We start from the raw sequence: 21,863 nt of genomic DNA, 5'->3' as shown, positions 1-21,863 counted from the left end.
AATAACGCGACGTTTTCTCCGCAGCCCTATACCCCGGATCACCTGGAAAAGAAGCGATGGGCGGCCTCTCCCCGGTAAAGTTAAACTGCGGGAGTTCAACGGCGTGCTTGAAATCCCCAGCTTCCAGCAAGACGATGCCGGCTCCTACGAGTGCGTCGCCGAGAACTCCCGCGGGAGGAACGTGGCCAGAGGGCGGCTCACCTACTACGGTCGGTGTCCCCGTGGCCGTGGGAGCGGGAGCGTTTCTCTTATCAGACGCCGCCATGGTTGGGGCGGGAGGTCACGGCAGAACCCAATGCCCCACGGGGTCTACGCGTGGTTAAATAGGATAAATATCCTAGGGGGAGTTGACAAGAAATGCAGCTCTGCGGGCGGAGGCCTGCTTTTTAAATGATTCATATGGTGATGAAACATTTCACTGTCTCTTCTGAGAATAACCGTTTAGACACTTAACCATGTCAAGGGGAGACGTCTCTTCTGGAAAATGTGGTTTGATGTGTTTATTACGGTTACGAAGCAGAGGAACTTCCGCTGGAAACGCGCGTCACCGCAGCAGAGGGGCCGCTGGCCGGTGGCGTCCTGACCCTCGCTGGCAGCTGTCCCGGGGACAGGGCCGCCCGCGTGCCGCCGGGGACCTGTGATGACATTTACGTGATGCACTGCTCAATTCCGGAAAGGACAGGGCGACGCTGTTGCCGTCACTTAGAGTCTATTTGTAGGGAAATTAGATTGTCTTTTTAGTCTAGGTCTGTTTCCAAATAACCTTTTATTAAAAACATGCAGTTTTTTTTATGGCAGCCTGATTTAAAATGGGTGATTTTATAAAGTGTGCTGTAAAAATGTGAGCATGGGGGGAGTGAAGATGTAGTTGCAGTGTAATCACTAGAAATGTTACAAAACTCGCGGGAACTGGCCACTTCTGTGCGGAGAAAATTACATTATGGTCCAGTCCCCTGGGCAGCTGGGAACTGGAGCCGGTTGCCGGGCTCGCTGGGAGGGCCACGTAAATGTCGCAGGGGAGAAAGCGTTTGCAGACACACGGCCCTGACTTGCGGACAGGCGGGAGGGACTCGGACGCGCATGTGACCCGCCTCTCCCTGCCGGCCCCGGGGAGAAGGCAGGACACCAACCTGCAGGCACCCGGCGTCCCCGGCTGCGTGCTGGTGGCCGATGCAGCAGTGGGCCCGGCTGACAGCTCTAAGGCCGCCCCGAAACATCGTTTATTCGCAGGTCTTGGGTTAGTTGCTCCTTTCCACGCAGGTTAGAAGCCCTGGCTCGGCTTTTCTAGGACTTCTTGTTTTTCTGTTTTCATCCATCTGTCTCTCCCCTTCTCTGCATGCGAGTTCACAGCCGTCACACAGTGGCTGCACCCGTCGGCGCGCCCGTCCCTGTTCACGCTTCCTTCCTCCCAAACACCTCGAGTCCCCTTCTCCAGTCCCGCGGTCCCCGTGCCGATGGCTGACCCAACCCCACCAGGGAGACTTGCTCAGACAAGTTCAGAGAGTCTGTTTGGAGCAGGGAACAAATCAGGTTTTCCTGGATTTTGTGGGCAAAGTGAGGTGATGGGAGAGAGGATGGCTCCGTGAAAACTGGGGTTGTTTTAGGAATAAAGAAGGGGGGAAGCGAGCACGATAGGCAACCTCCATCATCCGCTGAGACTGGCAAAGGAGACAGACCACGGCCGGGGTCCATGCGCAAGGTCTGTGTCTCAGAAATCAACGAGACAGTTTCATGAAAGTTACTCCAGTTACCTGGTTACCGGCCCTAATAGTTCATGTAAAAGATGGTCTGATAGGATATTTGGGTCTCACCTGACGGAACAAGGGGGTGTCCCAACTAAAGCGGCAGTTGTAGCTCCCAGGACTGGCCCAGATGGAAAATTATTTGGAGACGCAGCGGCGTGTGGGCGCCGGTGGAAAACCTTGCTGGAAACTCGAGTGGCGGCCACGGGCTCGTGGGTGAGGCCTGTTCGCAGCCTCGCCCCACTTAGGCCGGTAATTTCTGCAAGAAAAAAAGAAACTGTGTTTCAATAAAACGAAGTGATTTTGGCCTGAACTATACTTCGGCGTGGACAAGTGGTTTATATGAAACAATGAAATAAGGTAAAACGTAGGTCCAATTTCTTTAAAAGCTCAATAGTTCTATTTTCATTTCAATTTCATTTTTTTAGAAAGCAATTTTACGAGATAGAAATGGAGAGACCCATCTTCCCAGGGCTGCAATTAAGTAGAAATAGATAAACTGTCTCTCTCGATGTGGGCGATGCCGACGGGAGCCCCCGCCCACATCAGGTGTGGGGCTTGGAACCCGTGTGACACCCGCCTCCGGGTTTGGGGCCTGAGGCGGGAGCTGAGAGCCAGCTGAGCGCTGAGTGCTGAGCGGCTCCGCTGTGGGTGGTATATTGCTTTCATCTGTAAAAAGAACTTTCCAAAGAGCATCTTCTAAAACACAAGTGAAAATGATAAATCCGCTTGGCACAGCTGATCTGCATACTTAATTTAAGGCTGCCCAAGTTTCCCCTTTTTTCATAAAAACTCATACAATTCGGATGGAGCCCATTTACCCATCTTCCCTGCTTTCGTTTTAATTCACTCAGAGGCTCACAGGCTCCTCACTGGTTTGCATTTAATTAGAGTTTCTCTAACCTGAAGGAAGTATTCTCTCCTCGGCTGCAGAAGTGTCTCCCCTATGGATGTGAATTTTTAGTGCATAATTAAGACGGTACCTGCTGTCACTCACGGATTAAGTTCCCATCAGTTGTGACCTCATGATTCAAAAGTACACGTGGAAATGAAAATCTATCTGTGTACCTGCGTTACCGTCCACTAGCAGACACCAGACACTGAAGAATGTCCTAAGATGCACAGAATCTGAAAACAGACAAAGTGTGAGGACTTTGGCTCAGGAAACGACAGATGGCCACCTCCACCCTCAAGTCTAGAAATATTCACGGAGCCATGTGATAGAGACATTTAGGAATCCACGTGGTAGAAATGGTCACGAATCCACGTGAGAAATATTCAGGAATCCACATGGCAGAAAGGTTCAGGAATCCACAGGATCCACATGGTAGAGACATAGGGAATGAAATACCATCTCAGGCTCAGCGCTCACATCAGTCCGCTGCTCACAGTCTTGTATCAGTTTACATTTATGTGAAGAAAGTATTTACTTTTTCTTTGCTGGGAGGGTTGAAGAATTTCTTCCATTGCAGCAAAGCCTCACTGGGTTCAGCGCATCCAAGACGTGGAAGCCGCCGTGGAGGAGAGTCTCTACTGGGAATGCCGGGCGAGCGGGAGGCCCAAGCCCTCCTACCGGTGGCTGAGAAACGGGGAGGCCCTGGCGCTGGAGGTGAGGCCCTGTCCCCGGTGAGGTGCAGTGCGGGTGGAATTCCAGTCATGGGGGGAGAGGGTCTCCACATTGCATTTCAATGGGAATTTAGTGAATTTTTGTGAATTCAGCCTATGCAACTATATACCACTTTTTGGCTTTGAAGTTCGAGAAGGCCTGACTTTAGTCAAGTGCAGAAAGTAGCCCCTTTTTTCCTGGGTGACCCCTTGCAGGGCCTCTGGATTATAAATGCCTCTCTTACCTAATTGCCTGTCACAGGAGTGTGTGTTTTCTGTCACTTTCTTCTCAAGCCAGGTGATTTTTGTTCTCTTTAAATTGTGTACAGAGTCGATAATGTTCCTTCAGATTTCTATATGTAGCATTTCCTACTACCTACAAACCCTTAACAGGTGTGTTTCCCAGAACTTTTCTTTTTTTAAAGTGTTTTTATTGATTTTAGAGAGAGGAAGGGAGAGAGAGAAACGTCAATGATGAGAGTCATTGATGGGCTGCCTCGAGCCCGAAACCCGGGCATGTGCCCCGACCAGGAATCGAACCGCGATCTCCTGGATCCTAGTCGACGCTCGACAGCTGAGCCACACCAGCTGGGCCCAGAACCCTTTTTAATGCATGGAATTTATAACGTCTCTAATTGGCATGATTTTTAAAAAAATAGTGGAAACCTTTCCAGTTGGACAGCATGGGACGTTTTAAAGGTCTGCGATGGTGACCATGGGGGAAAATTATGTGGCTGCAGCATTTTACCTCTTCTTCTGTTACTTATCTCAGGGATACACTTTTGGACCAAAAGGTGTGTGTTAGTGTTTCCAGCATGTGGCTGTCGGGTTAAATCAGTCTCACATTTTCAAATGGGGAAGAGTTGAAGGTTCACCTGAGGAAACAGAGGATCGTGGGAGGAAACGTCAGTCAGAGGTTCCTCTGCCCTGAAACGGTGGCTGCGTTTACCCGAGAGACGTTCTGTCTCCGTCCAGGAGCGGGTGCAGCTGGAAAACGGCGCCCTGACCATCGCGAACCTGAGCGTGGGGGACTCGGGCATGTTCCAGTGCGTGGCAGAGAACAAACACGGCCTCGCCTACTCCAGCGCCGAGCTCAGGGTCCTGGGTGAGACTCCGTCTCTCTTGTCCTGTTATTTCCCCTAAATCTTCCATTTTCCAGAAGCAGAAAAATTTACTTTTTAAAAAATATGTCTTTATTGATTTGAGAGAGAGGATGGGAGAGACAGAAACATCAGTGATGAGTCATTGACGGCTGCCTCCTGTGCGCCCCCTGCTGGGGGCCATGCGCCCTGACCGGGAATCGAACCGCGACCTCCTGGTTCCTGGGTCGATGCGCAGCCCCTGAGCCACGCCAGCCCGGCAGAAATATTCTCTTTATATTCCCACATCTGATGAGGCCCACTTTTCCAGCAGAGTTGGTCGGGGTTTCCAGCCAGGGCCTAGCCTCCAGGGCGTCTGTTTTTTACGCCTCACCGGGGATTAGAAACGTCGAGCCCTTGTCCTCTCCTGTTCTTCCTTCCTCTGCAGCCTCGGCTCCGGATTTCTCCGAGGCCCCCATGAAGAAGCTGGTCCGGGCGCAGGTGGGCAGCGAGGTGGGCCTGGACTGCCGGCCCCGGGCCTCCCCCAGGGCCGCGGCCTCCTGGAAGAGAGGCGAGGCGGCCGTGCGGGACAGCGGAAGGTACCCGGGCTCACCCAGGTGGTGATTGCTTTCCCCCCACTCTCCGCAGGGATACCCGTTGGCCTTAGAAACAGTCAGAGAGCCAGTTATTTTACCAGCAAAACGGGTTTACTCGGGAACAGCAAGGAGACGCCGCTGGGGACAGCGGGCGGGTCACCCTCCTCGAGTCGAGGAGCGGCAGCTGGGCAGGGGCGGTTGGAAGAGCTCAGGGCCGGGGCGGTGGCAGCTTCTTGGGGGCTGGGTGTCGCCAGGAGCCCAGCCTGAAGGCCGCCAGCTAGAGGTTCGGTGACAGCTGACAAGCTGTGTGCGCAGCTGGCGAGGAGGAACCCTTCCTGCCCTGGTCTGCCCTGGTCTGTCCCCGTCGGGGTCCTGGGTGGCCGTGGCCGACAGCGCCCCCTGCAGGGCGTCCCCACGCCATTTTCAGCAGGGTTTCCTTTATTTTCAACACACGGAAATCAGCTTCAATAGGAAGCAGATGTGGTAGCATTTCAATAAACTGTGAGGCGTTTGGAGCCACACGTAGCAGTTTTTCCCTGTAATCGGCTCCTGGTGATAGTCGCCCATTCCTGAGCTCTCACCTGTTCCCACCGAGAGCACCTTATCTTAGGATATCCTCCCCTGTCCCGGTGAGCCTGGGATGATAAAGGAATTGCGGCCCGGTGACCCAGCGTCCCCCGGCAAAGAGGAGGTGACGTCCTGACAGCAGAGGACAGACAAGCACCAGGACTGCTGTGGCCCCAGATTAAGATAACTTAGCATCCCAGGTGTTAATTTAAGCAAAGGCTCGCTTGGTTTCCCGGTTATTGCAGCAACCTGTAAAACGAAGCGGCCGGCTAAGAGCCAGGATGCCTGGGTGGAACCACCCAGGAGCGACCTCCTGTCTCTGTCTTGTGTTGCCCTTGTTAATGGGGTGACGTGTTAGCACCCACTTCAGGTTAGAGGGTCGGCATGTGGATGCAACACAGATATCCATGGAGCAGTACCTGGCAGGGAAGGAAGGTTAGTATCTGCTGTTGATAGTCCTTACTGAGTGGCCTCCACGTGCCTGGCGTTATGATCAGAAGTAGTGACAAGCCGAACGGCCCAGAGGCGCCCACGTCCTTACGCTGGAAACCAGTGACCACGTTACAGGGCAGGACAAAGGACAGTTAACAGTGAAGATGGAATTTAGGTGGCTACCCGTAGACTTTATAATAGGAGATTATTCTGGGTCACCTGGGTGGGCTCCGGGAACCGCCTGAGCACTGAGAGGGGAAGAAGAAAGAGCCTTTGAAAGATGACTGATCATCGGGGAGCGAGTTCAGGAAGAGAGGGACCCCGGCTGGATCGCTGGCAGTGAAGAGGGTGGAGGGGGTCACTGAGAGAGGCATTTCCGACTGCTCCAGGGGGTAGGGACATCCCCCCGTCAACCTCCCGCAAGGAGCCCGGGAACTCAGTCCCGTAACCACAGCAACTGATTCCACCAGACTCAAAGGAGCAGGAAATGATTCCAGAACCTTCCGGAGGAACCCAGCTGGCAACACCTGAGTTTACCCAGTGAGACTGACTCTGGGCTTCGGACCCCAGAACTATAAGATGATAAATGTGCGCTGTTTTGGGCACCGAGTTTATAGTGTTTGTTATAGAAGGAGCCAGCCAATGCAGGGTCACACGCATGTGTCCGTGAACTGGCTCCGAGACCCTGGTGATAGTATCCTCTCCGTTTACGAGCGAGAAAACCAGAGCTTAGAGGAATCACGTCTGTGGCCAAAAGTCACGCGGTCAGGATCTGAATCTGTCCATTTAACTCAGGGGCCTGACCACCAAGTGTCTTCGGCGCCACGTTTTGCACAGGGACCCAGAATCTTAGAGGTGGTCGCAGCCTTTGAAGCGGAACCCAGGTGATTCTCTCTATTGAGGAAGAAACAGACTAAGACCTCGGCCCAGGAAATGTGGGTTTACCTTACGTGGTTGCACAGTCTGGCTGCAGACCACCAGGTTGACCTGCGTCTGGGGAACGGGCCCAGAGGTGTCTCCATGGCTGGTGATGGGCCTGCGGGCACCCAGGGTCATGGAGACGCCTCCATTAAGAAGGAAGATGGCAGAGCCTGTGGTTTAACAGGACCCTCGGTGCTCGAAGCACAGACCAGACCAGGCTCCTGGGGCAGGAAGCTACTCGGCTGTCTGGAGTTTAACTTCCCTGTGAGCCAGTTTAAACAAGGATGGGCTGTGGCACAGAATAGTTAATTCTGACTCTGCTGGAAGTTAAGCCTTCCTATATAAATGCTGATGTTTCTGTGGTCTAACTTATAAAAATAATTTTAATTGTTTCCGTGAATTCAATAGTGATGTGTCCCACAGACTTCAGAGCTTCACACAATGATAAACCCACAGTCCTCACAGGAGGGCCTATAGCAGGCAGAGGTTTTTCATCTTAACTTAAAGGGGGGATTAAACAGATTAAGAGATTTAGCTGAAAGTGTACAAGGAGAGATTTATTCCTACAGGTGGAGATGGCAGAATGCAGAAAAAATAGTCTGCGTTCAGAATCTCACCTGGGATTCCTCACCCGGCCACTGGCTACCTGGGTGTCCTTTAGCCGTAACACCTCGGAAGCTCACGTCATCCACAAAGTGGAAATAACTCCCACCTATTTCAGCACAATGCCAGCTTTGTAATTAGGCTTCGGCCGCAGTGATGTGCACGGAAGTCGGGAGACCCCTGAGGTGGGAACAGTGCTAAGGGAGTCAGTGCTGTCGCTTCCAGGTGGAGAGCATTTCAACCACGGTAATAAGGGGATTAGTCCCCAGCAGAGTCTCAGAAATGCTGCTCGGAGTAGATAACAGGCTTACGACGCAGAGACTCCTGAGCTCTCGACTGAAGTGCTCACTCATCCTTTGGAAATACTTCGAGTACCAACTACATGCTAGTCATAAGCATTTAATCTTTTTAAAATATGTTTTTATTGCTTTCAGAGACAGGGAGGGAGAGAGAGATAGAAACATCAGTGAGAGAGAAGCGTTGATCGGCTGCCTCCTGCATGCCCCCCGCTGGGGATCCTGACCCGGAATCGAACCCTGACCTCCTGGTTCATGGGTTGATGCTCAACCACTGAGCCACACCAACCGGGCAGATATTTAATCTTTATCGGAAACACCCATCCCGTTGTTCTCAGCATCTTGGGGTCTGAGAGGGTGACACAGGGCAGTCGCAGTGACACGTAGTTGGGGAAGTACAGGATGCTCGTGGTTTCCCGAGAAAGCCCCATCTCCTGGTGAGGGAGCCAGGCAGGCTTCCAGGAGAAGGCAGTGTCTGGGCGAGACGGGGGTGACGAGGGTTCCCTGGAGAAGCCGCCAGGCAGGAGGAGCAGCGGGTGTGGGGGCACAGAGGCCGGGGTGGCCGGGGTGTTGGAGTGACGAAGGCTCCTGCGCCTCGAGTGGACGGTGCCCTAGGAGGGGCGCAGAGGGGCGAGCAGGGGCCTTACTGGGAATGCCGAGTTTGCCAAATCGCAGAGTCTGGGCTTGATTCCAGGGGCACTGGGGAGCCACAGGATACGTCAAAGTAGCAACGTCAGAAGATGAAATATCTGCTTGAAAGCGTGGGAGTGGGGAGCGTGGGTTGGGGTGGAGAACCCCAGCTAGCAGCAGATTATAGCCGAGCTAAAGAAATGGAGATGAGAACAGAGAGAAGGGGGTTCCAATCAGCGGGACCTCGGAGCTGATCCAGTGAAAGATCTGAAGAGACCTGAAGAGACGAGAAGATGGGAAGGAGCTGAGGGTGAATCCTGTTTCCAGCTTCATCCCCAGGGAGGGCACGTGGGAGACCGGACGTGCCTGATGGAGCCGGACAGGGGCGCGCAGGTCAGGCTCTGTCTGGGGCTGGCTGGGTGCGAGGTGGTCGTTGGAGAACCGGCTGGAGGCACCTTGGCACCCAGAGGTTGACTGGATGCATCGGGGACTCGGCAGAGAGGCCTGAGCTGCAGACGAGAGTGTAGGTGCCGTGAGCAGGGGGATGGCAGCGAGAGCCGTGGATCGGCGTGGACCTGTCGGTACGTGGAAGGATCCACCTCTCGCCTCTGAAGCTGGTTGAAATGTAACTACTGAGGGGAGGATCCCTGTTTATAATCCCGTTGAAATGGCCAATGGTTACAATGTGTAAGTAATTTATTAAGTCAATTTACTTGGAAGATGAGTGTGACTCACCGGGTGGGCAAAGGCATCAGACTTTGAAATTACCGAATTGACACGGAGCGAGGTTGCCTTGTTTTGTTTGGGGATTTGGGCTCCTTTTCTCTGTTACCCATTGCTGAGCGGAGGAGGTGAGCCCCTCCTGCCTCCCGGAGCACGCGCCCGGAGCAGCGACATGCTCTTCCTGCTGCGCCCCCTGGGACCTCAGGACCTGCCGGCCTCGGGGCTGTTGCATTTATGCATTTCCGAAGATCCATGTGTTTTCAAGACTTGAACTAAGATGGAAGGATTTTTCTCCTTTCAACAAAGTAAACCTGAAAAAGACCCCGGAGGATGCAAACAGGCCCCGTCGGTGAGAAGGAATCTCCATTGGCACATTTTAAAGGATGCTTTGCTTTTCCGTATCGCTTAGTGTTTAAAATGCATTCACCAATTATTTTTTAAAATGGGGCTTTCACCTGAGTGCTGTTGCTTATCGTGGTGAATGTTTTATTGCAGTGGCCTTAATTCAGAAGAGAGTCGAAGGATGGCCTGTGACTTCTAATTAAACACATTAAAATTGTTTTATGTTCTGTGTGGCGTTTAATACTGTAGAAATTTAAATGCATTTTGGAGGAAATTGTAAACATTTCTTCCAAATATTAATAGCCGTGATGTAGACAATGTTTTTAAAATGTATTTACCAATCCTCTGTATTTTTTGCATGTAGTTAGAAGGTGGCTTTGGAGATGCCATCAACATTATACGCCGTGAGGTCTATTTCTGTGACATTCCTGAGAAGGGAACAGCTTTGGGGACAGAAAACAGCCCTCAGTGCTGGGCGGAGCCGGGACTAGGTGGAGAGGGTGCCCTCAGGCCATGGGTTTGGAGGGGGGACACACTCTTCTAGAGCTTGATCGTGACGTGGTTACATGGTGCCTGCCATTCATTTGTTAAAACTCAGAACTGTACACCAAAAAAAGTGACTTAGACTGCATGTAGATACCTTAATTTTTTAAAAGTATGTTTTTATTGATTTTTAAAGAGAAACATCTATAAGAGAGAAACACCCATTGGCTGCCTCCTGCACGCCCCCTACTAGGAATGGAGCCGAAACCTGGGCGTGTGCCCTGAGCAGGAACCAAACCGTGACCTGGTGCAGGGACGTTGCTCCACCAACTGGGCCACACCAGCTGGGCAACACCTGAATTTTTTTAAACAAAATTGTATGTGCAGTTTTACATTCATCTCATCCTGACTTCATGAGTAGCTTCATGTCCTTTAAAAGTTCAAGAAATGCTGCCGGCAGGTCACCTTTGCCTTTTGGGACGTGTTGAGTCATCCATCCGATGAGACCACGTCGGAGCAGAATCTCAGTCTGCCGGTTAACCGCAGGCTGCTTACGTTCCTGCGTGTGTGTATCGGTGTCGTTATTTCCATGAATTATTTATGCCTCGTTATTTGTGCAGTATGCTAATTACTGTGCACGTTAGTCGCTTTGTCAGATGAAGTTGACTGTGAGTTCCTCTGCTTCTTGGTTTAATTTTAGCCCAAAGAAGAGCGGAGGGAAGACAAAGACAGAAAGACAGGGGGTCAAGTTGTGGATCTGCCACTTACCCACCGCCCGGTGTGAGGGTGGACAAGTCACTCGGCCTCCAGGTTTCGGTTTCTTTGTTTGTGAAACGGGCCAGACAGACCTGCCTGCAGGGTTAGTCATTTTGTTCCATGGCATTTGCTGGCCACACATTCTTGGCATGAGTTTGGCCAAACATCTGGTCGACCCTGACAGGCGGCGAACGGATGGGCTTCCTTTGGTCAGCTTACTTCCGCCTCTGTCCCTGCCCCGTGTCCCTCCCAGCCTGGGTGCCGCTTCCTCGACCTCAGCGACTGCAGTTGCAGGAGTAGAAACAGAATCGTGTATGTGAGGCGTCTGCGGGGACAGCCTCTCCACGGGCTCTCCGACGGGGGCCCTGCTGCTGCTGTTGGGGGTTTTAATCCTCACGAGAGGGTGGTTTTTCCATCGCTTTTCAGAGAGAATGGGAGGGAGGGAGGAGGAGGGAGAGAGACGTTGACGAGAGACTCATCGATGGGTTGCCTCCCCCACACGCCCCGAGTGGGTCCAGGGATCGAGCCTGCACCTGAGGTCATGCCCTTGACCGGAATCGAGCGCGCTAGGCATCGATGGCATGGTATAGATAGTAGAGATATTAGGAATTAAAAAGGAGATAACTATGGAGAGCGCAGACCGGCAGTGAAGACTCTTGATGGGACTGAGGACAGGCCCACCCTTCCTCCCATTTCTCAACCCGAATGACACCTCTGAGAGGCTTTTCCGATGCAGCCGTCACTCTGTGGTATCATCGGGCCTGTGTCCTGCGGAGCACTTTCCAAAACTCCAAACTGACATGTTTACGTACATGACGACTGACTCTGTGCCACCAGAGCCCGTCACCCAGGAGAGGCCCCTGTCTTGCGCCCACAGGAGCCCAGAGACACTCACGGTGCCCGGCTCACGGGAGGCACGCGGTGGTTTCATCCCGTGTTAATTAGACGCTGGAGCTGCGGGAATGTGGAGCCTGTGCTCAGAAACCCGGTGTCTGTGCTGCTCAGATCCAGTGCCGCGGCGCATGGGTGACCGTCAGATGTCCTCTTGTGGAATCTGGGTTCTCCTGGGTCGAATGCACCTCCGCCCGGGTGCACAGTGAAAGGCCAGCGGGTTCCTTATTTCTCAGACCCTCTTCCAGACCGAAGGGAAATCTTGGGCCAACGTTTTATTCTCTCCAGGCTGGAAAGGCTGAGCCACGAGTGACCGGCCTTACCGTGTGTTTTTGGAAAATATTTCCCACTTATTTGATGATGGAATCTCCCAAATTAGGTGTGATGTCTACGCAGATAAGTCACCCTGAGTGAGGTCCTGGGGGGGGGGGGCAAAATTTCCTCTCATTTTCTTTATTCTCACGAAGGCCTTAGAAGTACTAGCTTAAGGTAACACTTCTGTTAGAAAATTGCTCTTTGTTTGGGGGGAAATGGGACTACTGTGCCTTTATTTGTCTAATTTGTATTTCCTTTAGAATTTCTTTTCTAAAAGACGGAGGGCTCAAAATAGCCAACGTGACTAAAGCCGACGCTGGGACCTACACCTGCTTCGCGGAAAACCAGTTCGGGAGGGCGAACGACTCCACGCACCTGGTGGTCACAGGTGGGTCTCCAGGCGGGCGGCTGGGCCTGTGCCTGCGGTCGGAGCAGGACGACCTCGGAGTGTAAGGCGTGCGTGTCTGCACCCGCCCTGTTAACGCGTGAAAGTGAACATTCCTCACAGACCCACGGACATCGGCCACTGTGCTGAGCGCCCGCCCGGTGGCGCTGTCCTGCTGGCAGGTCTTTGTCGTTTTCTACATCCTAGATGATGCTGGAGACGTTTAAGTCCAGGGAGGACCCTTGATGTCAGCAAAAGTAGAGTCTGTTTGAGTCTGTTTCGGTGTCGCCATAATCCCTTCTCCCGTCGTTCGGAGTTAGAGAGACAGTGTTGCTGTGTCTGCCTCTGCGCCCCACAGAGCAATAAATCTCCGTAGAAATCGATTTCGTGGGGGCGTCATAACTCTCATTTACAGGTGGCTTCAGTTTTTAAATTTATACATCCTGTAAATTCAGATGCAATTATTTTAACAAAAATTTGCGGGTCCAAGGAAATATGCTGTAGAAATGCATAAAAATGTCTCCTTCATCTTGAAGAGTTTTCATTGTACAGACCTATGTGTCCACACGTACGCACATCCAAACGGGCACGCTCCGGGTTAGATTAGCAATCTGCCTGCGAAAGCCGCTTTCTTCTACCTCAGGAGCTGACGTTTTGCCTAAAACCCTATTATCGCCGCCCCCAGAGCCCACGAGGATCACGGTGGCGCCCTCCAGCCTGGACGTGGCCGTGGGCGAGAGCGTCATCCTGCCCTGCCAGGTGCGGCACGACCCCCTGCTGGACATTGCCTTTGCCTGGTACTTCAACGGGGTGCTCACCGACTTCCAGAGGGACGGGTCCCACCTGGAGAAGGCCGGCGGGGTGAGTCCGCCCCCTCCCCCCGCTCTGTAGACGGGGCTCTGCGCGGTGACCCCCGTGGAGAGAAACAGGCACGAGCCCGACGCTGAGCACACCTGGGCTCTCAGCTCTGTCCGGATCTGATGGAATTATTTTAACTGCCCTTTATCGTGTCCTTGATAATAAACTGGTGAATGTAAGTAAACGTTTCCCTCAGTTCTGTGAGCCAGTCTAGCAAATTATTGAACCCAAGGAGGAGAGTCACAGGACCCGGATTTATAGCCGGTGGGTCAGAAGCACCGGTGACAGCAGAGGCGTGGGACTGGTGTCAGCGGGCGTCCTGCGGGACTGAGCCCTTAGCTAACCTGTGGCTGTGGTGCTCACTCCGGGAGGCACGCGCGTCTGGTCGTGTCGGCTGCTGTTTTCTGAGTGTGGGTATCGCCGTGGACAGCAGCAGAGACGGTCCTTTCTCACACTCGCGTGTCAGAATGTGGCCTCGTTTGGAAGCAGGCTCGTGGCGGACGGAGCTCAGTTACCTCGAGGTCCACTGGATAGGACGGGCCCTAGTTCAATACGACCAACAGCCTCACAGGAGGAGGGAAATCTCACGGAGAGGAGGAACCGTGACAGACACAGACACAGGGAAACGGGCCACGTGGAGATGGGCAGAAGCTGACGCCACGCTTCCACAGCCACGGGAAGCCACAGAGACCGGGAAGGCGCAAAGGGGGTCCTACGCTGCAGGCTGGGGAGACCTCGATTCAGGCTCCTGGTCCTGGAGCTGCAGGAGACTCGAGCTCTGTTGGCTTAAGCCGCCCCATCCGTGCTGCTTGTTCCGGCAGCTGTGGAACCTAATACAGACCGTCTGTATTTACTGAATGTTTGAGTGACACTGGCAAGTAAGATTATTCAGGTTTCAAGTGCAGGCTTCTGATACGTCGCCTGTGTGTGGCACTGTGGGCCCACCGCCCAGGCCAGACCTTCTAATGTCACCGTACGTTTGACCCCCTTGCCCTTCCCTAGCCCCCCACCCCTCCCTCTGGTCACCACCGTGCTGAGGGGTTTTGTTTGTTTTTAGTTTGTTCATTTGCTGCTTCGGCCTCACATCCCGGGTCTGAGCGAAGTCCTGTGGGTCATGACCTCTTCTGTTGCGGTGAAACCGTCCTTAACGGAGGCTCGGTTTCCAAACATCTCCACTTTTTTTTCCTTTAAAAGCCCATCTGCTTAGGACCGAGCGTGAGACTGTCAGGCTGAGCAGATGGGCTTTTAAAGGGAAAGGGCATGAGGGTGTTTGGAAAACGAGCCTCCATGCAGAACGAGGCTCCAGGCTCCGCCGCCTCTGGTTTCCGTCATCTGGCTGATTCCATCGTGGCCGTTCGGGCTCCTCGTGAATTGTTCTGAGGGACCGGGGCTGCTGAGAACTTTACCAGTGGCTACAGCCCGTTGGCGTTTCTCCCACTGTCGCTTTGGATGCCCCTTTTTATTTTAAAGTCACTAATTTCTTCTATCCCAGCCGGGAGGGGCACCCGCCGGTGTTCTCCGCTCCTACCCCACACCCAGGGTCCATGCTTCCCTGTCCTGGGGGAGAAGGTGGAATCTCACCTTCAGAAAGGCCGCTGTCCGGGGTGCTGAAGACCTGGCCTCCGACCCACCTCTTGTCTTAACTTTAATTCTTAGATACAGAATTTGATTTGAGCCCTGGCCGGCGTGGTTCAGTGGTTAGAGCGTCGGAGATCGTAGGAAATTTCCTAAAAGCGAGAGAGTAGAATCCACCTTCCCACAGACACAAGGAAAACAGAGTCAGATCCTCCTTTTAATACACAAGATAAACACGGTGGCCCCTCCTCTGAGCCAGCGCAGAGGAGTTGCTGTCGGGGACCGTTTTCAGAGGGCTTTGCTTTCTGAATCGTTTTATTTCGATCTGTATTTTTACTAGTGCGTGAAACTGGCCTGCAGTTAGTAGTTTTATGGGCATAATTTTACATTCTCTTAAAACAAGGACCATTTGCAGTTGAGCCTCCAGAAATACATTTGCTCCATTAATTGGCACCAGGGGCAAGGTGCCAGCCAGTGTCTTCATGGACAGCTGTTATCTTTAGAGTTTAAATGTTTAATCTCACCCTGGCCGGTGTGGCTCAGTTGGCGGGCGTCGTTCGTGCACTGAACAGTTGCCGGTTGATTCCCGGTCAGGGCACGTGCCCAGGCTTTGGGCCTGATCCTCGGTTGGGGTGCACGTGGGAGGCCGCTGATGGATGTTTCTCTCTCACATCCACGTTTGTCTCTCTCCCTCTCCTTCCTCTCCCTCTAAAAGTCAATAAAAACATTTTTTTAAAAGTTTTAATTTCTTCTTGTTGAGAGGTTTCTATTGGCAGTCCCTCTATTCTGTAGAGAAGTTGAATTAAGTGGCTTTTGGAATTTAAGCTCCAGTGTGATTGGACCACGGGGACCCCCTGCCCTGCTGCCTGTATCTCCCCCAGAGGCCTACACGCTTCCCTCTTCTCGGGAGATTTGACAGAGGTGGGGACCGGAGAAGCGAGCGAGCGGGTGCCGAGGGTGGATATAAAGAGAAGTGTCACCAGGCAGGAGGAAATGGCCTCTGAGACTGTAATTTCTGCCCTTATTTATTTTGAAACCATAAATGCAGGGAGGAAAGCTGGTCATTTAGCCACGGAAGTCTGTCCGTGGTCCTGCGTGGTCTCACGCGTTCCTTTTTCCACATCCTAGCGTGTCGTCTTCCTCTCCCCGCCGTGGTCTCCTCTCTGGAAACAGGCTTCCTCCCGAGGGCGGTGGTGGCCACGGCCTTCTCGATTCTGTGCGTCTGCAACATGAAAGTGCGCTCACCACGTGTTTTTTCCAGCAGAGCTCGTCAGGCGACTTAATGATCAGGAACATTCAGCTGAAGCACAGCGGGAGGTACGTCTGCGTGGTGCAGAGCGGGGTGGACAGCGTCTCGTCGGCCGCTGACCTGGTGGTGAGAGGTAAACGTCGATGCCGCCTGGTGCTTCTAATTTAACATCTCACCTGGGCCCTTCCTCCTGCAGGGAAATCCAGGACGAGTTAGCACACACACGTGATTTTAATACTGATCCCCCACCCGAGAATGTGACAGGAAGGATGGGTGCAAATTCAGAGAAATAAAAGTCTCAGCTCCAACCCCATACGGCTCTCGCGGGAGTGAGCTTTCCCAGCAGCTGCTCCGCTGATGTGCTGGGAGCATGTCGTTAACTCAGCGATCGTGTTTGCTACCAGGGGGAATAGTGACTGTACATGCGTGTGTGTGCATGCATGTATGTGTGCATGTATGTGTATGCATGTGTGTGCATGTATGCGTGTGTGCGTGTATGTGTGCGTGTGCATGTATGTGTGTATGCATGTATGTGTGTGCGCATGTATGCGTGTGTGCTTGCGTGTGGAAACTCCAAAAGAGTCAGCATCACCCAGGATGCCTGAGACAATCTGAACTGCTGACCAAGGTACTGATTTGCTTCTGGGCTGAAAAACAGCCCCAGTGCCTCAGAGTATAACAGCCCCAGACGATACACTGGGGACGACGGAGGAGATGCCAGTGGATGGGCGGAGTGGGCATCACGCCCAGAGCAAAGGATGTGGAACGTGGCAAGGTGCGGGAATCCTTCTGAGCGGAGGCCTCAGGAGGGGGCATCACGCAGAGCCGTGGAGCGTCCTGATGTGGGAATCGCTGCCTCGCTTCAGCTCTAAGAGATGCGTGTGTGTGGAGGGAGGGCAGTGTAGGACGGGCGAATGGCCTTTTCCCTCAGTGCTTTTGAAATTGGGACCCGCTGCGGTATGAAGGTGGTCCTGGGACACGTCCTTCCCTCCGGTAGGAGGGGCTGTTTGTGGTACAGCCGCCCATTCTCGCCTTCCCCAGGCTCCCCGGGGCCACCACAGAACGTGAAGGTGAATGAGATTACGGACACAACGGCCCAGCTGTCTTGGACAGAAGGTACAGACAACCACAGCCCAGTCACGTCCTACTCCGTCCAGGCGCGGACGCCTTTCTCCGTGGGCTGGCAAACCGCCACGACAGGTAAAGGGGGGCAGACAGGTGCCGCCGGCTCCCCGCAGCGGGTTTCAATCCAGAGCTGAGACCCACGGCCTCGGACCTCTCGGCCTCGCTCCCCTGCAGTGCCCGAGGTCATCGACGGGAGCACGCGCACCGCGACCGTAGTCGAGTTAAACCCGTGGGTGGAGTACGAATTCCGGGTCGTAGCCAGCAACCGAATCGGAGGTGGAGAGCCCAGCTTGCCCTCAGAAAAAGTAAGAACTGAAGAGGCAGGTTAGTGTTTCGCTTCCTGAGTAAACGGGTTGGCAGGTGTCCTGGGTGTGAGTTTGCATTTCCCTCGGTCGTGGTCTCCAGGCCAGCAGGAGACCCATCGGTGCCATGATCCCCCATCAGTGGCAGGACTGGCCGCGTGGCATTTGTCAGAGGCCCCGGTGAAAGTGACCGATGCAGTGTGACAATTCTGAGCATCCAGCATGTCACTGGGGCTCATTAGTGCGTGTTGAGTGGATCTGGTTTTGTCACTTAAAGTGATAATTGCTCTCTGGCACAGTCACCCTGCTGGCAGGGGAACTGCTGTTTTCATTTGTAAGGAGCCCTGGCAAATTGGGGGATCATGGTGTTTGGGAGTCGGCGGCCAGGGACCCCCCACTGCCCCCGGCTCCTGAACGAGGTCAAGCAGTTGAGAAGTTGTACATTTTGGCCCCTTGAGTATTAAATTAGAAGAGAACTGTGGCTAAAATTTTCCACGTGGGGAAACGACCATGTGAACCAGAAGGCTTTTATAATTCTAAAAATATCCTAACGTCACAGCTGAAAATTAGAAAAGTGCACAATGTCACATTACCGAGGCATCCCGGGGACCTAATGGTTTTCCTCACGGAATCTATAATATTAAATGGTGTTCAGTAAAGTGATGTTTTACATGGAGCTGGTGTGTTGATTTAGGTCCTGAGCCAAACATGCCTCGTGGCACGTGGTTCAGTAACTTGAGCAATGCTGTTTCACGCGACAATGCAGAGAACACTGGTGCCGGGTATTGTGAGAAATGGGGACCACGTCTGCCATGGTGCTTGTTCGTGGACTCACGTGGCATATTTGAGGAGTATCCACTATGGGCTGAGCACCTTCTATATGCAGTGGGGACAGCTGTGAACAAGGCCAGCCTGCGGGGCCCCCGTGTCCCAGCCGTGTCCCAGCCGTGTCCCAGCTGTGACCAGGCTTCCTCAGCGTGGTCTCACGTACCTGAGGAAGCTGACACCTGTGCGAGGCAGTAAGAGCATCTCGTCTTGGACTCTAGGCTTCGAGTCTGGGCATTTTTACGTAAAGCCACTGTTGATTCGAGAATTAAATCATCCTTCTATCGTTCCTGGTGAAACAGTGTCTTGTTTTATTTCCCTTCAGACTGAACCATTTTTCCTTATTGTTTGAATCTGATAATTTCATAGAAGTTACGTAATGATTTCCCCAAAGGTATATGTGGTTTACCCTTGGACAACATGGGGGGCAGGGGCACTGACCCCCATGTCGTTGACAATACCTGCAGAACTTCTGACTCTCTGTAGACTTAAGCTGTACCCACAGGGGGTTGGTTCCGGGACCCCTGTGGATTAAAAACTCCCAGGTGTTCAAGCCCCTGTGTAACATGTTGAGGACCCAGGTGTACAGCTGTCTCTCGGCATCCGAGGAGTCCAGGCTGCAGGTGAAACACCGTGCAGGTGTTTACTGAGAAAAGTCCATGTATACGTGTTGCTCAAGGGTCAGCTGTGTACATACGTGAAGATATATGTTGCATATATGCACACATGCACGTAGAATGTGCCGATGATCAAACTATTTCAAATGTGAAAAACAAGCAACATTGTATCTTCTTTCAGATACACGTTAGCACATGCAGGTCGTTTTCACCTCTGTCTCTCCCCCCTCGCAGTTCCAGAGGTGCCTCCTTCCGAGGTCAGCGGAGGAGGCGGGAGCCGGTCCGAGCTGGTCATAACCTGGGACGTAAGTGTCTGGGCAGCGTCCTCCCCTCGGCCCTCCAGCCTTCAGGGGGGTTGCTGGGGGGGCGGGTGCTGGGGTCTTGCTAGCATCTAACGCTTCTAACGCTCAGGCTGTGCCAATCCCTGTTCCTAGCACTTTGCACATTTTTAAATTTGCATCCTTGGGGCATTTTATACACGAGGCTCCTAAGGCATGAAGCTATTAAGCGATTTGCCCCCAGTCACCTGGCTGGTGAACCTAGGGTGAGAGCCGGGTCCCGGCTGCTGACCCTCGGGCTGCCCTTGGCGTCCCGAGCAGCTGCGTGCTCACCGGCCACGGACCCCGGCGGCGACAGCCCCTCCACCGACCCCGCAGGTGCCGGCCTCCTGGCCGGCCTCCCTGCTGTTGCTTTATGTCATAATTAGGAGCAGTTTTAATGACCCCAGTTAAAGCCAGAAGGCACTAGACTGGTCTGTGTTATTTGAAGATGTTGAAAAAAATAAGTCGTGAGATCCTGATGGAACGTCAGTGGAAATTTTTAACGGTGATGCAGACACAGCTTTGAGTTGAATTTGTGGTTTTTATTTGTTTTTCTAGTTTTACTTTTTTGTACTTATATCAAGGTGTCATTTTTTCCATAAAGTCAACGGTAGGGATTAGATGGTTTTTATTTGGCATAAGAGATGAGTTATTCAGCTTGTTATTACCATCATCATCATCATCAATCGGAACTCAGGTGGGGCTCCAAGATGCTCCCGCCCCTGAGCAGCTTTAGCAAACCCCAGGCTGGCGTGACCGTGCCCACGTCTGTCCCCGAGCTCCCCTTCGGTTATGACCCAGTTAACAGAATGTCGGTTCCCCCTGAGGCGCCCCCAGCAGGCTGAGCCGGTAACTGCACCCCCCCCCCCCCCCCGCCTCCCCTGGGGCGCTCCCGAGCCCTCTCTCCCTCGCAGCCCGTCCCGGAGGAGCTGCAGAACGGCGAGGGCTTCGGCTACGTCGTCGCCTTCCGCCCCCTGGGGGTCACCACCTGGATCCAGACGGTGGTCACGTCTCCCGACGCCCCGAGATACGTGTTCAGGAACGAGAGCATCGTGCCGTTTTCACTGTACGAAGTTAAAGTGGGCGTTTACAACAACAAGGGGGAAGGGCCCTTCAGCCCGGTGACCACCGTGTTCTCTGCAGAGGAAGGTACGGACCCTGGGATCGTCCGTCAGTCCCAACCCGACCCACCAGCCCTGGCCCTGCCCCTGGCCCTGCCCCTGCCCCTGCCCCTGCCCCTGGCCCTGGCCCTGCCCCTGCCCTGCCCTGCCCCTGCCCCTGGCCCTGGCCCTGCCCCTGCCCCTGCCCCTGCCCCGCCCCTGCCCCTGGCCCTGCCCCTGCCCCTGGCCCTGCCCCTGCCCCTGGCCCTGCCCCTGGCCCTGCCCCTGCCCCTGCCCCTGCCCCTGGCCCTGCCCCTGGCCCTGCCCCTGCCCCTGGCCCTGCCCCTGCCCCTGCCCCTGGCCCTGCCCCTGGCCCTGCCCCTGCCCCTGGCCCTGCCCCTGCCCCGCCCCTGCCCCTGGCCCTGCCCCTGCTCCTGCCCCTGCCCCTGCCCTGCCCCTGCCCCTGCCCCTGCCCCTGCCCCTGGCCCTGCCCCTGGCCCTGCTCCTGCCCCTGCCCCTGCCCTGCCCCTGCCCCTGCCCCTGCCCCTGCCCCTGGCCCTGCCCCTGCCCCTGCCCCTGCCCCTGGCCCTGCCCCTGCCCCTGGCCCTGCCCCTGCCCCTGGCCCTGCCCCTGCCCCTGGCCCTGCCCCTGCCCCTGCCCCTGCCCCTGGCCCTGCCCCTGCCCCTGGCCCTGCCCCTGCCCCTGGCCCTGCCCCTGGCCCTGGCCCTGCCCCTGCCCCTGGCCCTGCCCCTGCCCCTGGCCCTGCCCCTGCCCCTGCCCCTGCCCCTGCCTCTGCCCCTGGCCCTGCCCCTGCCCCTGCCCCTGGCCCTGCCCCTGCCCCTGCCCCTGCCCCTGCCCCTGGCCCTGCCCCTGCCCCTGCCCCTGGCCCTGCCCCTGCCCTGCCCCTGCCCCTGGCCCTGCCCCTGCCCCTGCCCCTGCCCCTGCCCCTGCCCCTGGCCCTGCCCCTGGCCCTGCTCCTGCCCCTGCCCCTGCCCTGCCCCTGCCCCTGCCCCTGCCCCTGCCCCTGGCCCTGCCCCTGGCCCTGCCCCTGGCCCTGCCCCTGCCCCTGCCCCTGCCCCTGGCCCTGCCCCTGCCCCTGGCCCTGCCCCTGGCCCTGCCCCTGCCCCTGGCCCTGCCCCTGGCCCTGGCCCTGGCCCTGGCCCTGGCCCTGCCCCTGCCCCTGCCCCTGCCCTGCCCCTGCCCCGCCCCTGCCCCGCTGTGGAGGTTCTTAGTGACCTCAGATGCATTTCGTCCCGGAGCAATGGGCAGAGTCACAGTCAGGTTCCCAAGCGGCTGGTCAAGGTCACGGTGCCCAAGTGAAGGGGCGACTGGGGGTAGTGAGAGGCCGTCACGGTCGGTCACAGGCCTGTCTGTGGGGACATCCTGAGTCCCCGCTGGGGCAGCTTTCTCTCCTGGGGTAAGACTAAGATGTTCTCCTGCCCTGACCGGGTGGCGAGGTTGGTTGGAGTGTCCTCGTGTTCGCCAAAAGGCTGCCGCTTCAGTTCCCAGTCAGGGCACGTACCTAG

At 54.9% G+C, this 21,863-nt stretch overlaps 1 protein-coding gene across 1 annotated transcript in view; it reads left to right on the top strand.

Moving 5' to 3' along the window:
- Positions 1-21,863, top strand: part of CNTN3 (contactin 3) — a 69,581-nt gene that overhangs the window by 37,128 nt on the left and 10,590 nt on the right. The window contains exons 7-17 of the mRNA XM_016202452.2: positions 25-209; positions 3,215-3,351; positions 4,323-4,452; positions 4,875-5,025; positions 12,242-12,369; positions 13,052-13,227; positions 16,064-16,181; positions 17,090-17,248; positions 17,348-17,497; positions 19,152-19,222; positions 20,152-20,386. Of these exons, the coding sequence (XP_016057938.2) occupies positions 25-209; positions 3,215-3,351; positions 4,323-4,452; positions 4,875-5,025; positions 12,242-12,369; positions 13,052-13,227; positions 16,064-16,181; positions 17,090-17,248; positions 17,348-17,497; positions 19,152-19,222; positions 20,152-20,386 (1,640 nt within the window). The remainder of the gene's footprint in view (positions 1-24; positions 210-3,214; positions 3,352-4,322; positions 4,453-4,874; positions 5,026-12,241; positions 12,370-13,051; positions 13,228-16,063; positions 16,182-17,089; positions 17,249-17,347; positions 17,498-19,151; positions 19,223-20,151; positions 20,387-21,863) is intronic.

This window comes from Miniopterus natalensis, chromosome 15, assembly GCF_054644295.1.
Source record: "Miniopterus natalensis isolate mMinNat1 chromosome 15, mMinNat1.hap1, whole genome shotgun sequence".
NCBI classification, from domain to species: Eukaryota; Metazoa; Chordata; class Mammalia; order Chiroptera; family Miniopteridae; genus Miniopterus; species Miniopterus natalensis.
This window is presented reverse-complemented; position numbering and strand designations above follow the sequence as displayed.